This window comes from Salvelinus alpinus, chromosome 16, assembly GCF_045679555.1.
Source record: "Salvelinus alpinus chromosome 16, SLU_Salpinus.1, whole genome shotgun sequence".
NCBI lineage: Eukaryota > Metazoa > Chordata > Actinopteri > Salmoniformes > Salmonidae > Salvelinus > Salvelinus alpinus.
Genome location: NC_092101.1, coordinates 56449933 through 56470025, shown reverse-complemented (window position 1 = coordinate 56470025; position 20093 = coordinate 56449933). Strand labels below are relative to the sequence as shown.

The 20093-nt window shown below is 42.9% G+C and overlaps 1 protein-coding gene across 1 annotated transcript; it reads right to left on the bottom strand.

The window, feature by feature from the left end:
• Positions 1 to 861: 861 nt before the first annotated feature.
• On the bottom strand, positions 862 to 17678 carry LOC139541716 (transmembrane protein 205-like). Its single transcript, XM_071346671.1, has 4 exons — positions 17421 to 17678; positions 3199 to 3345; positions 2945 to 3108; positions 862 to 2526 (listed from the first exon to the last, which is right to left on the bottom strand). The coding sequence occupies exons 2-4, from the start codon at positions 3296 to 3298 to the stop codon at positions 2224 to 2226; spliced, it is 567 nt and encodes a 188-aa protein (XP_071202772.1). The 5' UTR covers positions 3299 to 3345; positions 17421 to 17678; the 3' UTR covers positions 862 to 2223.
• Between the last annotated feature and the right edge of the window lie 2415 nt (positions 17679 to 20093).

Here is a 20093-nt window from a genome sequence, read left to right as displayed (position 1 = left end):
ATTCTAAATATATCAGACAGTGTCGCCAGCAAAGCACCATCACCTCCACGCTTCACAGCGGGAACCACACATGCGGAGATCATCCGTTCACATACTCTGTGTCTCAAAGACACGGCGGTTGGAACCAAAAATCTCAAATTTGGACTCATCAGACCAAAGGACAGATTTCCACTGGTCTAATGTCCTTTGCTTGTGTTTCTTTGCCCAAGCAAGTCTTCTTATTGGTGTGGTTTCTTTGCAGAAATGTGACCATGAAGGCCTGATTCAGTTGATGTTGAGATGTCTGTTACTTGAATTCTGAAGTATTTATTTGGGCTGCAATTTCTGATGCTGGTAACTAACTTTATTGCAGCAGAGGTAACTCTGGGTCTTCCTTTCCTGTGGCGATCCTCATGAGAGCCAGTTTCATCATAGCGCTTGGTTTTTGCAACTGCACTTGAAGAAATGTTTTTGCATAATATGGACTTGGTCTTTTACCAAATAGGGCTATCTTCTGTATACCATCCCTACTTTGGCTCAAATGCATTAAGAAGGAAAGAAATTCCACAAATTAACTTTTAAGACACACCTGTTAATTTAAATGTATTCCAGGTGACTACCTCATGAAGCTGGTTGAGAGAATGCAAAGCGTGGCTACTGTCAAGAATCTCATATATTTTGATTTATTTAACACTTTTGGTTACTACATGATTCCATGTGTAATTTCATAGTTTGTCTTTTCTACAATGTAGAAAAACAAATGGCTTCCACCATTTCAAAGTAGTCAACTAAGTGGGGTCTCTATGGGTTGGGAGTGATCAGTAAATTGTGTTGCCTATGGTTTGTAAATCTAGTAGCCAACAAATGAATCACAAGATTTGGTTCAGCAATATACGCTTTTTACAAACACAGAAGAAAATTGACAACTTTCAAATTGAGATGGCGCTACCCACGCTGTCACAGAGGAGTCCGTTCTACCTCTATGAAGCCAACACACAGGTTGGAGCGTTCTCAGGACATGACGTCAAAGACACACCTGGAGGTCCCCATGGCAGCCCCACAGGATAGGCTGAGTCCTCACCCACCCCTTAATTTCTATAGGTAGATGAGGGTTGTGTAAATGTGAATTCTGTGATCTCTGATCGCTCCTCTAGTAGTAGAATAAAATACATCTCTCCTCTGGTTATAAAATACATCCCTCCATCTCCCCTCTAGTATAACAAAATACATCTCTCCTCCAGTAGTAGAATAAAATACATCCCTCCATCTCTGGTAGTAGAATAAAATACATCCCTCCATCTCTAGTAGAATAAAATACATCCCTCCATCTCTCTAGTAGAATAAAATACATCCCTCCATCTCTGGTAGTAGAATAAAATACATCCCTCCATCTCTTTGGTAGTAGAATAAAATACATCCCTCCATCTCTCTAGTAGAATACAATACATCCCTCCATCTCTCTGGTAGTAGAATAAAATACATCTCTCCATCTCTCCTCCAGTAGAATAAAATACATCTCCATCTCTCTGGTAGTAGAATAAAATACATCCCTCCATCTCTCATCCAGTAGAATAAAATGCATCCCTCCATCTCTCTAATAGAATAAAATACATCCCTCCATCTCTCTAATAGAATAAAATACATCCCTCCATCATCTAGTAGATTAAAATGCATCCCTCTAGTATAACAAAATACATCTCTCCTCCAATAGAATAAAGTACATCCCTCCATCTCTCATCTAGTAGAATACAATACATCCCTCCATCTAGTAGAATACAATACATCCCTCCATCTCTCCTCCAGTAGAATAAAATACATCCCTCCATCCATCTCTCTGGTAGTAGAATAAAATACATCCCTCCATCTCTCCTCTAGCAGAATGAAATACATCCCTCCATCGCTCCTCTAGTAGAATAAAATACATCCCTCCATCCATCTCTGGTAGTAGAATAAAATACATCCCTCCATCTCTCCTCTAGTAGAATAAAATACATCCCTCCATCTCTCCTCTAGTAGAATAAAATACATCTCTCCATCTCTCCTCTAGTAGAATAAAATACATCTCTCCATCGCTCCTCTAGTAGAAGATTAAAATGGCTGAACTTTAAAAAGAACAGAGCTGGCTGGTGAGTGTAGGGCGGCTCATAGTAATGTGAATGGAATGGTATGAAACCATGATTTTAATGTGTCGATACCATTCATTCCAGCCACCCGTGGACTTACCATCCATATTTCGTAACTGTGCTATAGTGAAGTAAGGTTCTCTGCTAGGTAGTACAGGCTGTATGCATTGCAGGTAATGCAGCAGATGTTACACAGCGAAGACAACAGTCTGTAAAGCCACAGCCGACAAGACAGACTCCTGTATCTACCGTCTGTCTCACACAGCTTGGCGTAAGCCTCCCTATTGGTAGACAGACCAATGTCCTGGCCCAATCCTTGGGCTTGCTCCATTAGATGCATGTCTTCCATTATCTCTGATGTCATCTGACCGAACCACTGGGCGTTGACCACTGCTACCGACACACACAGGAAGTATACCCCAATCTACAGAGAGAGACAAAGTATATCAATGTATGAAAGCAGCTGCATAGCTGATTAGAGGAATGACTCCAGATGTAATCGAGTCCCTGACAAGGTTACAGATCTGGGGGAGAATCTCAATGACATACTCGTCTCCTTCTCAAAAACTCATTGAGAAAGCCAGAGGTCCCCCCCCTTCGGACCTTCTCCAATGGGTTATGAGGAGAGGATTCTCCCACGGTCAGGACTCCTTGTGTACCTGTAAGGTCTCCCTGGGAGAATCTGTTGCATACTTCACGTCCTCTCCTTTTCATAACCCATTGGAGGAGAAGGTCTGAAAGGAGGGACCTCTGGCTTTCTCATCCAATGGGTTTTGAGAAGGAGATGAGTATGCAATTGAAATCTTCCCTGTCATCTAGCAGGGTGGTAGGGTCAGGGTTACCTGGAAGGCCTCTCTGTCATCTAGCAGGTCTGCAGGGTGGTAGACAGCAAACAGCGTCAGGTTGAGGAAGGCACAGAGAGAGCCCAGGTGAAGGTAGAACGGAACCAGTCTGCTCTGGATCAAACCAAATGTGTGTCTGTTCAGGTGGCTGTCCATCACAAAGCCTGATCAAAAACACACAGGAGCCCTATAGGAGTACTGTCCATCATACACCCTCTCACAGGGTTAAGGGGTTTAGAGGTCAAGGTACTTACTAGATATGCAGGTAAACCAGATCTGCATGCCCCAGTAGGTGGACAGCAGCACCAGTTGCAGCAGTTTGGCCGAGAGGCTGGGATCCCCTTCAGTGGTCATTGTCAGTCCAGCCGTCTCGTTCCACCTCTTTCTCTCTGCCTGGATCCCTGTAAGCAGACACACGGTTATTCCTCTCTGACCCTGTCCCCCACTAAGTCACCAGCAGTAGCAGGTTACTGGGTGAAAGTCTAGTTTCAGAATGACAGCAATGTACAACTAGCTAGCTACTCCACTTAACTCTGTTTCCCTTGTAGTTATAAGAATCCGACTACATGTTAATTACATTCTCTAGTCGGAACGTGGCAATGCCACGATCAGGACAGCGCGAGATATGTCTTAGAAAACATACCTCAATCCAGTGATGGGAGATGTCAGTGTACTAATTATGGCAACTGACAAATCAGAAAGATTAAAAACGAGGAGCATTACAATGAAACCTTTCCATCGGCAAGCTAATATTAAAGCAACCAATGCTAGGCGTTGCATTGTCATGGACTCCAATGGGCTGCTATAGCATTAGCTAGCCTAGCATGCTGATGAAAAAGACAAACTAGCAGTACTTCAATCTTATCGATTCATCAGAGAATGCTGTTCATTGACCACAGCTCAGTGTTCAACACCATAGTGCCCTCCAAGCTCAGGACCCTGGAACTGAACACCTCCCTCTGCAACTGGATCCTGGACTTCCTAACAGGCCGCCCCTATATAGTGAGGGTAGGCAACAACACATCCGCCATGCTGACAACACGCGGGCCACTCCTGTGCACGACTCCAACATCCAGTTTACTGACAACATGACGGTGGTAGGCCTGATCACCGACGACGATAAGACAGTCTATAGGGAAGTCAGTGACCTGCCAGGACAACAACCTCTCACTCAATGTTACAGGAAACAGAGGGACGAGCATGCCCCCATCCACGGGGCTGTAGTGGAGTAGGTTGAGAGCTTCAAGTTCCTCTGTGTCCACATCACTAAGGAATTAACATGGTCCACACACCAACAGGTGTGAAGAAGGCACAACAAAATGCCTCTTCCCCTTCAGGAGGCTGAAAAGATTTGGCATGGGTCCTCAGATCCTCAAAAAGGTCTACAGCTACACCATTGAGAGCATCTTGACTGGCTGCATCACCGCTTGGTATGGCAACTGCTTGGCATCCGACTGCAAGGAGCTACAGAGGGTAGTGTGGTAGAGCTCCCTGCTATCCAGGACCTCTATACCAGGCGGTATAAATCCCTACAAATTGTCTTAGACTCCAGCCACCCAAATCATACATATGATGCTGTCCAGTCAAAAAGATTGATATTGTTGCCACCAGTAGCATTGAATGCAAGGGAAGCAAGCAAGCGTTTGGCCTCCCTTGATTAAAATAAGTGTCAAGGGAAGCCAGTTTGGATTTGGCTTCACTCCAATCAATATATAATTGACAGAAACAACTTGCATCTTGTTGTGTTGTCCTCCGGTGGCTACCTAGCTAAAATTGTCCCCTTTCTAAATTAGCCATGGATGGAGATAGAGATAGGAATTTGGACTTGTGGTTTTAATTCTATTATACTAACCCATCAATCAACATTTCCACTGGATTTGAGCACAATTTTTTTCCTCTTTAAAGTGAAAGAATTTGAAAGATTTCTCTAATAGGCTACGTTGAGGAATTGTCACTCAATGGATGTAAAAACAGACTTGGTTTACTTGCTGTTTGAGGTGAAGAAAAACAGACTTTGAGAAGCTCCACGGTGGTGGTGAGTTAAGACAATCAGACATACTATCAGATCCCCAAAAGGGACACATTTTATAGGACTACATTTGCGCGCAGGCCAGGTCACCTAGGATTACTTCTATCTGTAATCAGGTGCGTGTCCTTACTCAAGAATGGCAGGAGCGCTCCAAACAAAAGACAATTAATTGACAACTCATAAATGGAATGAAATAAACCAAAACTTGTTTCTCACAAGTGTAGCCCAGGTTGTGAGTCTGCAAATGACGTGTCCACTCCTACAATGAGAACTGTAAAATACTAATAATATATTGAATGCATAAACAGAAATTACGGTAACCAAACAAACATTGTAGATTAGAAATGATGGTAACGTTAAATGTACTACTGGTAATATTGGTGTGCCATCCCCGCGGCCTCTACAATGGATTAGTCCATCCCCGCGGCCTCTACAATGGATTAGTCCATCCCCGCGGCCTCTACAATGGATTAGTCCATCCCCGCGGCCTCTACAATGGATTAGTCCATCCCCGCGGCCTCTACAATGGATTAGTCCACTGAGACAGGCCTCCACAATGGATTAGTCCACTGAGACAGGCCTCCACAATGGATTAGTCCATCTCCGCGGCCTCTACAATGGATTAGTCCATCCCCGCGGCCTCTACAATGGATTAGTCCACTGAGACAGGCCTCTACAATGGATCAGTCCACTGAGACAGGCCTCCACAATGGATCAGTCCACTGAGACAGGCCTCTACAATGGATCAGTCCACTGAGACAGGCCTCTACAATGGATTAGTCCACTGAGACAGGCCTCCACAATGGATTAGTCCACTGAGACAGGCCTCTACAATGGATCAGTCCACTGAGACAGGCCTCTACAATGGATTAGTCCACTGAGACAGGCCTCCACAATGGATCAGTCCACTGAGACAGGCCTCTACAATGGATTAGTCCACTGAGACAGGCCTCTACAATGGATCAGTCCACTGAGACAGGCCTCTACAATGGATTAGTCCACTGAGACAGGCCTCTACAATGGATCAGTCCACTGAGACAGGCCTCCACAATGGATTAGTCCACTGAGACAGGCCTCCACAATGAATTAGTCCACTCAGAGGCGTGAATCAGACATGTTTGTCACATGAGAAACCTGACTGCTCGACTAACAGCTTATTGACCAGTAGGCTAAATGGGGTCAGCCCTACACACAACACCACAGATGTCTCATGTTTTGAGAGAGCGTGCAATTGGCATGCTGACTGCAGGAATGTCCACCAGATCTGTTGCCAGAGAATGTATTTTTAATTTCTCTACACTAAGCCGCTTCCGTTTTAAGAGAATTTGGCAGTACGTCCAACCAGTATCACAAACACATGTAACCACGCCAGGACATCCACATCCAGCTTCTTCACCTGCGAGGCCAGCCACCCGGACAACTGAAGAACTGTCAGAAACCCCTAACCCTGGAGAAGTGTGCTCTTCACAGATGAATCCTGGTTTCAACTGTACCAGGCAGACAGCGTAGCGTGTATGGCGTCATGTAGGCGAGTGGTTTGCTGATGTCAACGTTGTGAACAGAGTGCCCTATGGTGGCGGTGGGGTTATGGTATGAGCAGGCATAAGCTACAGACCACGAACAAAGTTGCATTTTATTGATGGGAATTTGAATGCACAGATGCCATGACAAGATCCTGAGGCCCATTGTCGTGCCATTCATCCCGACGCCATCACCTCATGTTTCAGCATGATAATGCACGGCACCATGTCGCAAGGATGTTTGGGATGCTTTGGATTGACAGCGTGTTCCAGTTCCCGCCAATATCCAGCAACTTCGCACAGCCATTGACGAGGAGTGGGACAACATTCCACAGGCCACAATCAACAGCCTGATCAACTCTGTGAAGATGTCACGCTGCATGATGTAAATGGTGGTCACACCAGATACTGACTGGTTTTCTGATCCACATCCACCCTTTAAAAAAAATCTGTGACCAACAGATGCATATCTGTATTCCCAGTCTTGTGAAATCCATAGATTACGGCCTAATGACATTTTTTAAACTGACTGATTTCCTTATATGAACTGTAACTGAGTAAAATCTTTGAAATTGTTGCATGTTGAGTTGATATATTTTTTCATGTTGCCCATGAAAGGAAGTTATGCTAGCGAGCAAGCATTGTAGCCAGGTAGCCTAGGACAACAACAAATAAAAGCTTGACCTGTATGACAGAGTCAAAGACCTTTTAGTCAACATGACAGAGAGGAGGATGGTGTTTCTCTACCAGTAGGGTGAGTCAACATGAGAGGAGGATGGTGTTTCTCTACCAGTAGGGTGAGTCAACATGACAGAGAGGAGGATGGTGTTTCTCTACCAGTAGGGTGAGTCAACATGAGAGGAGGATGGTGTTTCTCTACCAGTAGGGTGAGTCAACATGACAGAGAGGAGGATGGTGTTTCTCTACCAGTAGGGTGAGTCAACATGAGAGGAGGATGGTGTTTCTCTACCAGTAGGGTGAGTCAACATGACAGAGAGGAGGATGGTGTTTCTCTACCAGTAGGGTGAGTCAACATGAGAGGAGGATGGTGTTTCTCTACCAGTAGGGTGAGTCAACATGAGAGGAGGATGGTGTTTCTCTACCAGTAGGGTGAGTCAACATGACAGAGAGGAGGGTGGTGTTTAGCAAACACAATTATCACAACACATAGGTTGTAATATGGCTTGTTTCCTGGTTTGGCTTCCCCAGTGATATTACCCACACACCAATACTGTTTTCTCTGCTACCGCACAGCAAGCGGTACCGATGCACCAAGTCTGGAACCAACAGGACCCTGAACAGCTTCTACCCCCAAACCATAAGACTGCTAAATAGTTAGTTAAATAGCTACCCAGACTAACTCTTGACTCATCACATAGTGACTTTCGGAAAGTATTCAGACCCCTTGACCTTTAACACATTTTGTTACGTTACAGCCTTAATGTAAAATTAATCTGCACACACACAGACCCATAATGACACACTACCCCATAATGACACACTACCCCATAATGACACAATACCCCATAATGACTAAGCACAAACAGGTTTTTATAAATATAAAACTTACCTTACTTACATAACTATTCAGACCCTATGGTATGAGACTCAATTGAGCATTCTGTTTCCATTGATCATCCTTAAGATGTTTCTACAACTTGATTGTGGTAAATTCAATTGTTTGGACATGATTTGAAAAGGCACATACCTGTCTATATAAGGTCCCACAGTCAACAGTGTATGTCAGAGCAAAAACCAAGAGGTCGAAGGAATTGTCCGTAGAGCTCCGATACAGGATTTTGTCAAAGACAGATCTGGGGAAGGGTACCAAAACATCTGCAGCATTGAAGGTCCCCAAGAACACAGTGGCCTCTGTCATCCTTAAATGAAAGGAGTTTGGAACCACCAAGACACTTCCTAGAGCTGGCCGCACGGCCCAACTGAGCAATCAGGGGGAGAAGGGCCTTGACCAAGAACCCGATGGTCATTCTGACAGAGCTCGGCTGTGGAGATGGTAGAACCTTCCAGAAGGACAATCATCCCTGCAGCACTTCATCAATCAGGCCTTTATGGTAGAGCGGCCAGACGGAAACCACTCCTCAGTAAATAGGCACATGACAGCCCGCTTGGAGTTTGCCAAAAGGCACCTAAAGACATTCAGATCATGAAAAAAAAGATTCTCTGGTCTGATGAAACCAAGATTACACTCTTTGGCCTGAATGCCAAGCGTCATGTCTGGAGGAAACCTTCCCTACGGTGAAGCATGGTGGTGGCAGCATCATGCTGTGCGGATGTTTTTCAGAGGCAGAGACTGTGAGACTAGTCAGGATCGAGGCAAAGCTGAACAGAGTAAAGTACAGAGATCCTTGATGAAAATCTACTCCAGAGTTCTCAGGACTGAGGCGAAGGTTCACCTTCCAAACAGGACAACGAACCTAAGCACACAGCCAAAACAATGCAGGAGTGGCTTCGGGACAACTCTCTGCATGCCCTTGAGTAGCCCAGCCAGAACCTGGACTTGAACCCGATCTAACATCTCTGGGGAGACCTGAAAATAGCTGCGCAGCATTGCTTACCGTCCAACCTGACAGAGCTTGAGAGGATCAGCAGAGAAGAATGGGGAAACTCCCCAAATACAGGTGTGCCAAGCTTGTAACATCATACGCAAGAAAACTTGAGGCTGTAATCGCTGCCAAAGATGCTTCAACAAAGTACTGAGTAATGGGTCTTTATCGAAATAAAACAGGGTTATACCTTACAGTGAAATGCTTACTTACAAGCCCTTAACCAACAATGCAGTTTTTTAAAAAATAGCAAAAAAACAACAACAAATAATTAACTTCTTTGGGGTAGGGGGCAGTATTTTCACGTCCGGATGAAAAGCGTGCCCAGAGTAAACGGCCTGCTACTCAGCCATAAAAGCTAGAATATGCATATTATTAGTAGATTTGGATAGAAAACACTCTGAATGATGTCTGTGAGTATAACAGAACTCATATGGCAGGCAAAAACCTGAGAAAAAATCCAACCAGGAAGTGGGAAATCTGAGGTTGGTCGATTTTCAACTCAGCTCCTATTGAAGATAGTGGGATATTGGTAATGTTGCACTTCCTAAGGCTTCCACTAGATGTCAATAGTCTTTAGAACCTTGTCTGATGCCTCTACTGTGAAGTGGGGCTGAATGAGAGGGGATTGAGTAAGGTCTACCATGACCTGACCATGCGCGTTCATGTGAGAGCGAGCTCTGTTCCATCGCACTTCTGAAGACAAAGGAATTCTCCGGTTGGTACATTATTGAAGAATTATGTTAAAAACATCCTAAAGATTGATTCAATACTTTCTCATGTTTTTACGGACTGTAATATAACTTTTTTAAACTTTTCGTCCGTACTTTCTGCTGGACCTGCCTGCGCGTCGTGAGTTTGGAAAGTGTACTGAACGCTAGAACAACAAGGAGGAATTTGGACATAAATGATGGACATTATCGAACAAAACAAACATTTATTGTGGAACTGGGATTCCTGGGAGTGCATTCTGATGAAGATCATCAAAGGTAAGTGAATGTTTATAATGTTATTTCTGACTTCTGTTGACTGCACAATATGGCTGATATATTTGTGTCTTGATTGGGCTCTGAGCGCCAACTCAGATTATTGTATGGTTTGCTTTTTCAGTAAAGCTTTTTTGAAATCTGACAAAGCGGTTGCATTAAGGAGAAGTGCATCTAAAATTCCATGTTTAATACTTGTATTTTCATCAACATTTATAATGAGTATTTCTGTAAATGGATGTGGCTCTCTGCAAAATCACCGGATGTTTTGGAACTTCTGAACGTAACGCGCCAATGTATATTCAGATTTTTGGATATAAATATGAACTTTACCAAACAAAACATACATGTATTGTGTAACATGAAGTCCTATGAGTGTCATCTGATGAAGATCATCAAAGGTTAGTGATTAATTTTATCTATATTTCTGCTTTTTGTGAATCCTCTCTTTGGCTGGAAAAATGGCTGTGTTATTCTGTGAATAGGCACTCACCTAACATAATCGTTTGGTTTGCTTTCGTCGTAAAGCCTTTTTGAAATCGGACACTGTGGCTGGATTTACAACAAGTATATCTTTAAAATGGTGTAAAATACTTGTTTGTTTGAGGAAATTTAATTATGGCGCCCTGCAGTTTCACTGGCTGTTGAAGAGGTGGGACGCTACCGTCTCACATACCCTAGAGAGGTTAAGGAGTAGCAGTGAAATAACAATAGCTAGGCTGTCAATTTTTTATTTATTTTTTCACCTTTATTTAATCAGATAGGCTAGTTGAGAACAAGTTCTCATTTGCAACTGCGATGTGAAGGGGCACCGGTTAGTTGAGGTGATTGAGGTTATATATACACACGTGAGTAGAGTTATTAAAGTGACTTATGCATAGATAATAACAATAGCAGCTGCGTAAAAGAATGGGGAGGGGGGGGTCCAATGCAAGTAGTCTGGGTAGCCATTTGATTAGATGTTCAGTAGTCTTATGGCTTGGGGGTAGAAGCTGTTTAGAAGCCTTTTGGACCTCGACTTGGCGCTCCGATACCACTTGCCGTGCGGTAGCAGGGAGAACAGTCTATGACTAGTGATGCAACCAGTCAGGAAGCTCTCGATGGTGCAGCTATAGAACCTTTTGAGGATCTGAGGACCCATGCCAAATCTTTTCAGTCTCCCGAGGGGGGAATAGGTTTTGTTGTGACCTCTTCACAACTGTCTTGGTGTCCTTGGACCATGTTAGTTTGTTGGTGATGTGGACATCAAGGAACTTGAAGCTCTCAACCTGCTCCACTGCAGCCCCGTCGATGAGAATGGGGGTGTGCTAGGTCCTCCTTTTCCTGTAGTCCACAATCATCTCCTTTTTCTTGATCACGTTGAGGGAGAGGTTGTCCTTGCACCACATGGCAAGGTCTCTGACTTCCTCCCTATAGGCTGTCTCATCGTTGTTGGTGATCAGGCCTACCACTGTTGTGTCATCGGCAAACTTAATGATGGTGTTGGAGTCATGCCTGGCCGTGCAGTCATGAGTGAACAGGGAGTGGCGGATGTGTTGTTATGTGTTGTTACCTACCCTTACCACCTGGGGGCGGCCCGTCAGGAAGTCCAGGATCCAGTTGCAGAGGGAGGTGTTTAGTCCCAGGGTCCTTAGCTAAGTGATGAGATGTAGTCAATGAATAGCATTCTCACATAGGTGTTCCTTTTGTCCAGGTGTGAAAGGGCAGTGTGGAGTGCTATTGAGATTGCATCATATGTGGATCTGTTGGGGGCGGTATGCAAAGTGGAGTGGGTCTAGGGTTTCTGGGATAATGGTGTTGATGTGAGCCATGACCAGCCTTTCAAAGCACTTCATGGCTACAGACGTGAGTGCTACGGGTCGGTAGTCATTTAGGTAGGTTACCTTCGCTTTCTTGGGCACAGGTACTATGGTGGTCTGCTTGAAACATGTTGGTATTACAGACTCAGTCAGGGACAGATTGAAAATGTCAGTTAAGACAATTGCCAGTTGGTCAGCGCATGCTCGGAGTACACATCCTGGTAATCCGTCTGGCCCTGCGGCCTTGTGAATGTTGACCTGTTTAAAGGTCTTACTCACATCGGCTGCGGAGAGCGTAGTCACACAGTCTTCCGGAACAGCTGGTGCTCTCATGCATGTTTGTGTTACTTGCCTCAAGCGAGTATAAAAGTAAATTAGCTCGTCTGGTAGGCTTGTGTCACTGGGCAGCTCTTGGCTGTGCTTCCCTTTGTAGTCTAATAGTTTGCAAGCCCTGCCACATCCGAGCGTCCGAGCCGGTGTAGTATGATTCGATCTTAGTCCTGTATTGAGGGTTTGGCTGTTTGATGGTTCGTCGGAGGGCATAGCGGGATTTCTTATAAGCTTCCGGGTTAGAGTCCTGCTCCTTGAAAGCGGTAGCTCTACCCTTTAGCTCAGTGCAGATGTTGCCTGTAATCCATGGCTTCTGGTTGGGGTATGTACATACAGTCACTGTGGGGGGGACGTCATCGATGCACTTATTGATGAAGCTTTCCGCGATATCTTTTCCAAAGGCACTGTACGCTGCTGCTACTGTTCATCTATCTTGTTGCCTAGTCACTTTATCCGTACCTACAGTACCAGTCAAAAGTTGACACACCTACTCATTCAAGGGTTTTTCTTTATTTTTTACTATTTTCTACATTGTAGAATAATAGTGAAGACATCTTAACTATGAAATAACGCATATGGAATCATGTAGTAACAGAAAAGTGTTAAATCAAAATATATTTTGTATTTCAGATTCTTCAAGGTAGCCATGACAGTTTTGCACATTCTTGGCATTCTCTCAACCAACTTCACCTGGAATGCGTTTCCAACAGTTCCCACATATGCTGAGCCTTTGTTGGCTGCTTTTCCTTCACTCATCATAAACCATCTCAATTGGGTTGAGGTCGGGTGATTGTGGAGGCCAGGTCATCTGATGCAGCACTCCATCACTCTCCTTCTTGGTCAAATAGCCCTTACACAGCCTGGAGGTGTGTTGGGTCATTGTCCTGTTGAAAAACAAATGATAGTCCCACTAAGACCAAACCAGATGGGATGGCGTATCGCTACAGAATGCTGTGGTATCCATGCTGGTTAAGTGTGCCTTGAATTCTAAATAAATCACTGACAGTGTCACCAGCAAATCACCCCCACACCACCACCTCCATGCTTCACGGTGGGAACCACACAGGCGGCTATCATCCATTCACCTACTCTGCGTCTCACAAAGACACGGCGGTTGGAACCAAAAATCTCAAATTTGGACTGATCAGACCAAAGGACAGATTTCCACCGGTCTAATGTCCATTACTCGTGTTTCTTGGCCCAAGCAAGTCTCTTCTTATTGGTGTCCTTTAGTGGTTTCTTTGCAGCAATTCGACCATGAAGGCCTGATTCACGCAGTCTCCTCTGAACAGTTGATGTTTAGATGTGTCTGTTACTTGAACTCTGAAGCATTTATTTGGGCTGCAATCTGAGGTGCAGTTAACTCTAATGAATGTATCCTCTGCAGCAGAGGTAACTCTGGGTCTTCCTTTCCTGTGGCGGTCCTCATGAGAGCCAGTTTCATCATAGCACTTGGTTTTTACGACTGCAATTTAAACAACTTTCAAAATCCTTGAAATTCTCCAGATTGACTGACCTTCATGTCTTAAACAACCCTTGTGTAGTCTTAACATTCTGTAGACTCCTTGTCCTAAGGGTAAAAAAAATGACCCGCCTTCACTAAACACCTAAAATAAAGTAGCTTAAGTGAATTTTTAACTCCAAATCTATTTTACATGAAGAAACAACCAGTCATTCTTCAAACTTTGAATATCTGGGTTTTCCCCTCTTCACAATGCAGAAACACTGATTAAATGCAGTCTACACCACTCGTTTTTATTACAACACACCTGTCAATAGTTCTTTACTAAAGTAGAGGTTTATTATTTCTAAAAAAGGTACTGCATAGGTGTAAAAAAAAATTTTTTAGCAAGAGACAGCACTTGTATAGCCTAAGATAGAAGCAGAAATGTGAAAAAGTAGTCTTGAATGCATTTTATTGAAAGGAAACAATACATCTTGAACTTTTTTGGCATCATAGTGATATTCTTATACTGTACAATGAGGAATTCAACTACAAAATACTAGTCTTCTCACATTTTTTTGAACATTGCCCCACCCACAAGGTGTATAAACAAATAAGAATAAACTAGATACAAAAACCTGAACATAAATCAATGAAATCTAATTAGCACATGTAGGAAAGTATGCAAGTGTGTGTGCATGGACTTTGCAGATGTATTTGTTTTACAGTCCTTTGGCTCTCCCTTCTTTGAATGTGTGGGGTTACAAGTGTCTTTCCCAGCTGCTCCAGGAACACCCTCTTGTTCCGCTTATCAGGCATCCAGGTAGGGTTGATCTTGTTCCATATCACGAAGGCATTGTATGAGGACACATCAATGAGGATATGGAAGATGACCAGGGGCCAGTCATCCTGCAGCTGTAAGTTCCAATCACCTTGTCCACACCTCCTTTGTTGTGGTTGTAGTCCAGGATGATGTCTGGCTTCCTGTCCTTATGATTACTGATCTCAGCCGTTTTGTGCAGTGTGCTCAGGAGGACCATATTCTTGTTCCTCTTTGGGAGGTAAGAAACTAGAGTGGTGGTGAAGGCAAACTTTGATGAGAAGGCCTCTCTCCCCTTTGTTGCGAGGAGTGTAGGGGGGAGCTCAGGCTTGTTCTTTCTAACTGTGCCAACCATGGTGATCTTCTGGAGCTGCTGGCTGAGTTGATAAGAGGTGAAGAAATTGTCACACGTGACATTGTGCCTCCTCAGTCCATCTGTCACATCAAGCACAACCCGCATCCCCTGGTTCTTCTCCGGGCCTCCACCGGTCAGCTTCCCTGTGTAGACTTGAATCTTCCAAGCGTAGCTGAATTGTGTGTCCCAGGCCACCCATATCTTGACGCCATACTTCGCTGACTTGCGGGGCATATACTACCGGTAGGACAGCGACCTTTTGACAAAAGAGATTACTATCAGTAATTAGTATTAGTGTCACAGAAAACAATCACATAAATCAATGATATTACAGCAATACATCATAAAATGAACAGTGAATCACTTACATTACAGATATGAAAATAAAGATGTACCTCTGAATGGAACCAGTTGCTCATCCACTGTTACTTCAAGCCCAGGGTTGTAGAGGTACGGCAGACGCTCCACCCACTTCTTATGGCTGCCAGTTTGTCTCTCACACGTCTTGACTCACAGTTATCAAATCTTTGCATTCTTGAGATCATGTGAAAGACTTTCAGTGGCATCGTGGCACAGAAAATCGCCCTTCCACTCTCTGCATCCCAGAGACTACATGTAGCCTCGCCTCTGGACCTATACACACCCGCTAAGATTAGCAGTCCTATGTAGGCACGCAGGTCAATCTCATCCATCCTTTTCCAGTTGTCTCCATATTTACAGAAACCCTCCAAATTTGTCATTTCCAGGATGATTTTTTCGATGGCTGGTGTGAACAAGTAGAATGTTGAGGCAATGTCCTGGGCAACTGCATGCCTTGTGGGCCATCCTTATGACATGTGTGCTGCCATCCTGCCCTGGTTATCATATGGTGACAAGGATCATGTTATTTTGCTGTTCTTTGACAAAAATGTATCTTTCAGCTTGGGATTTCTCCATCTGAAGATGATGCATCGTGCTCTGGGTTGTGTATTCTTCCCCATCTTCTTCTTTAAATACCTCTTCTAAACCATTGTTCTCTTGTTCCTCCTGGACATCTGAAGAAAATAAAAATCAGATCTACGACCTGTTGGGCACTGAAACGTGCACTCATGGCTTCAGCAGAGAACTGGAGGGACTGTCATCTGCAGCACCTTTATAGCCTCTGACTGCATTCACCATTAGCAAACAATGTTTTCAAGAAATGTTTATTTTCTCTGAAATGGTTTTTATTTTGAGCCATGTGTGGGGTTGTGAGTTCAATCAGTAGCACACAATCTCAATTTCTCATTGTTGTGTTTTTTTTTTTTGGTGTGTAAATTATTTTATAACTGTCGGATCAAAAATGACCCTCAGAATCTTTGTACCCTGGTGGAGTACAGCTTTCATGTAAATATGAACAAAGGCGATGTTTACTTTTTCTAATGTTGGGGTCACTCTAGGAAAAGTCATCACATTTCAAGTTGAAAAAATATTTATGGGGTTTTCTCTGCTGTTCAACATAGTGGCGGGTCATTTTTGATACTTAAGACAATACGAGGGTTTACCAAATACGGCTATCTTCTGTACCACCCCTACCTTATCACAACAACTGATTAGCTCAAATGCATTAAGGAACGAAATTCCACAAATTCACTTTTAACAAGGCACATCTGTTAATTGAAATTCCTTCCAGGTGACTACATCATGAAGTTGGTTGAGAGAATGCCAAGAGTGTGCAAAGCTGTCATCCAAGCAAAGGGTGGCTACTTTGAATAATCTCGAATATTAAATATATTTTAATTTTTTTGGTTACTACATGATTCCATATGTTATTTAATAGTTTTGATGTCTTCACTATTATTCTACAATGTAGAAAATAGTAAAAAATAAAATAAAAACACTGGAATGAGTAGGTGTGTCCACATTTTCGACTGGCACTGTATACGTTATGTAACGTTACATATCTCTCAATTACCTAGTACCCTCACACATCGACTCGGTACTGGTAATTAACGTGTCGTCCGATTCTTACGGCTATTTCCCAACAGCTTTACACTGTTGCGTCCCTTGATTATTTCGACACCAGAACAATGTGTTGATATGCTATGTTGTTGTCTTAGGTCTCTATGTAACGTTAGTGTTGTGATGTGCGTTTTGTCCTATATTTTTATTTAAATGTATGTTTAATCCCCGTCCCCGCAGAAGACATTTTTTGTAGGCCGTCATTGTAAATAATAATGTGTTCTTAACTGACTTGCCTAGTTTTTATCCGTCTGACAGCATAGAATATGACTAGCTAACTAACTGCAGACATACTTAGCCAGCTAGCTGGTTACAGCATGCTACATAGTTAGGCAGCTAACGTTAGCCAGCAAGCCATTTGCTCAGTGTGGAAAAAAACATAAAACAAGCCAGCTTCAATGTCACCTTCAACGAACTACGTTGGCTAGCTACTTCACTAATGTGTTGTCATGTTTCAAAAGAAGTACTGTAGCTGCTAGCTAACTGCTGGCTGCCTGGCAGGTTAGCTAGCCAATTATGACAGGCTTGCTACCTAAATTGTGCTAAGTTGTCTAATCGTGCATAAAGATTTCAATAATTTGTAATCAGTGCTTTTCAGGCCAACGTCCATTAATCTCTATTTAGGAAATGAATGTTATTTCAACAGCACCTCAAATAGCGATCAGTTTGTTGCAGTCTTGAAAACGACACCTTTCCTTGCTGACTGGAGGGAGAGAGAGGCGCTCTTCTTCTTCGTTGGGAATCGGTTGGCGGACTTTATCCAACTTTAAGGTGCATACACTACCACCTACTGTACTGAAGTGTGAGGCCAGTCACGGCCAACCTATAGTACATTCAACTATCTTAATTATTCTTGTTCGTAAAATGAAATAAATATTAATAATTGCACCACCAACTAACCCTACACTTATACACCACTATTTCATTTGAAAAAACTACACTCATTAAGAACCCACTACCCCATTCCACTACTTTGACCCTATCTGCTCCTGCACCATGCGAACGACCTGGGAGAACAGGACACCATCCCTGTAACTCTTCTGAAGTCAGATCTCGTATACCAAAATACTTCTCTGCAGCTGCCACCACAATATATATTTTCTGTGATTTACGTTCCATCTCCGCGCACAGTTGATAACCATTGCTATGAACGCTAAGAAACCAACCTTACTGAAGCATACAGGACCAGTCAAGAGTTTGGACACACCTACTCATTCAAGGGTTTTTCTTTATTTTTACTATTTTCTACATTGTAGAATAATAGTGAAGACATCATCAACTATGAAATAACACGTATGGAATCATATAGTAAGCAAAAAAGTGTTAAACAAATCAAAATATATTTTAGATTTGAGATTATTCTATGTAGCCACCCTTCGCTTTGATGACAGTTTTTACAGTGTTCGGGAGCTGCCAAGTAGCAAGCCTATATTGGAGTCCAGAATAGCGACACTGCCCTCTGGTGTTTAAAGTAAGAACTGTCATTGAACCCATTGAAAATAAGCGATCTCAGCGGAGAAATATTGTAAAACATCTTTTTTTAAACAACGAAAAAGAACAAACGGAAAATTATTACAAATGAGTGCAGAAAATTAAGAAATTGCAGAAACTTCTGAAATGGAGAAAGTGAAGAATTAGATGAACATTCTGAAAATGAAGGAAATGGCAACCATTGGTCGAGTACCAGAGTTTGAGGCCACAAAAGAGGATTTTGATTCCCATTTAGAGCGTTTTGAGCGTTGGCTGGCTGCAAATGAAATCAAAGATGAAAAGAAAGCAGACGTATTTCTCAGTGGTTTGGGTCCAACTGAGTATGGATTGCTGAAAGGTCTCATAGAACCAATAAAAGCAGTGGAGTTGACCTATGCAGGTCTGGATATTTATGGAAAATGTTTTTGATTGCTCTAAGACCCAAGTTGGTGTCACTGTTGGTATACAAGGAGTCAATATCAATTGAAAAAAACACAGTTTCTCGAGGCACACTAATTTCTTTCAATTTTGTCACAAATTCATACGTGTCTTTAATGAAGCTTTGATGTTTCCGTGACAGAGGATTTATGAAATAATCTAAATACTCCGCTATTCTATACGATTCTGAACCACAATCCGATACAATCGGCCCACCACATGGAACCTCTGAGGGAATGGTCCAAGTCTCAGGAGGTTTGTGGATTTTAGGCAACAAATAAAATTGTCTGGGGCGTGGGGTATCTGGTCCAAATAGGTAAAACATTTGTTTGTCTGTAATGTAATTATTCTCATAAAGTTCCCCTATAATCCGCCTCATTTTTCTCTGGGTCTCCTGCTGCAATGAATGAGTAAGTGGTCTATAATGTTTAGAATTACTCAACTGCCTATTCGCCTCTATCAGATACTGGGTTTTATCCAATATAACAATCTTTGATCCTTTATCTGCTGGTTTTATAACTATGTTTGAATTCTTACTTAAGGATTTTAATGATTTACGTTCTTGTTTTGTAAGATTATCTTTTCCTGACATATGAAACCTAAATGTACTAAAGGAAGTAGAGTCCCTTTGGATTAAAGTCTGCATCGTATTAGACACTCCCTGTAACTTAGGCTCCCAGTGTGATGGACCAATAAATGGTATTCTTTGATTATCAATATTATAATTAAAATGATCAAGTAATTTTAATTTTCTATGATAAGTGTGCAGATCCCTCCTGAGCTCCATGCGATCTATCTTAGCGGGTGTCGGAATAAACATAAGGCCCTTCTCCAGGAGTTGCTGTTCTGCCGCTGTACGTCCAAAAGTAATCGATAAGTTAATACATTAGAGTGCTGGGGAGTAATACCGATACACTCTTCCCCTCTTAATAGTTTAACTGGTCTAGCCAGTAGTTTAAAATGTTTACAGCTGTATCTGGTCTCCAATGTATTGGATCATCCTGCACTGTGTGAAATCTAAGTTTATTCAGATCCAGTAGTTCCCTACAATTTTTCTGAATATACTGGTTCCATTGATTCCTTACCTCCTGCTTTTCCCATGAAAGCTCATCCGAAAAGTGTATGATGGGAACATAAACCTGTGCATGAGGAAAACCTTCAGTTGTTTTATTCAGTAGTGGTGTTCTGCTGGTTCAAGCATTTAACACAACCTTCTGTGTGTTTTGTTGTTTCTCCAACTTGCCTATCACTCCTGCAATATGTCTGAAGGTTGCTCCCGGAAAGCTAGCTATCTGTGTATTAGTGTCAGTAAAACTAGTAATGCGCGCAAGGTTGGAATCCCCAATAAAAACCACGGGCTTTGTAATCTCTAGAACCTGTGATCCAGAAACAGTTTCAGTTTCTGGATCACAGG

Coding starts and splice junctions, on each gene's coding strand:
- LOC139541716 (XM_071346671.1), bottom strand. CDS start 3,298: ATGACCACTGAAGGGGATCCCAGCCTCTCGGCCAAACTGCTGCAACTG. Junction 3,109..3,198: donor CTGGTTTACCTGCATATCTA/GTAAGTACCTTG, acceptor GTTTTTGATCAG/GCTTTGTGATGGACAGCCAC. Junction 2,527..2,944: donor ATGACAGAGAGGCCTTCCAG/GTAACCCTGACC, acceptor CTCTCTCTGTAG/ATTGGGGTATACTTCCTGTG.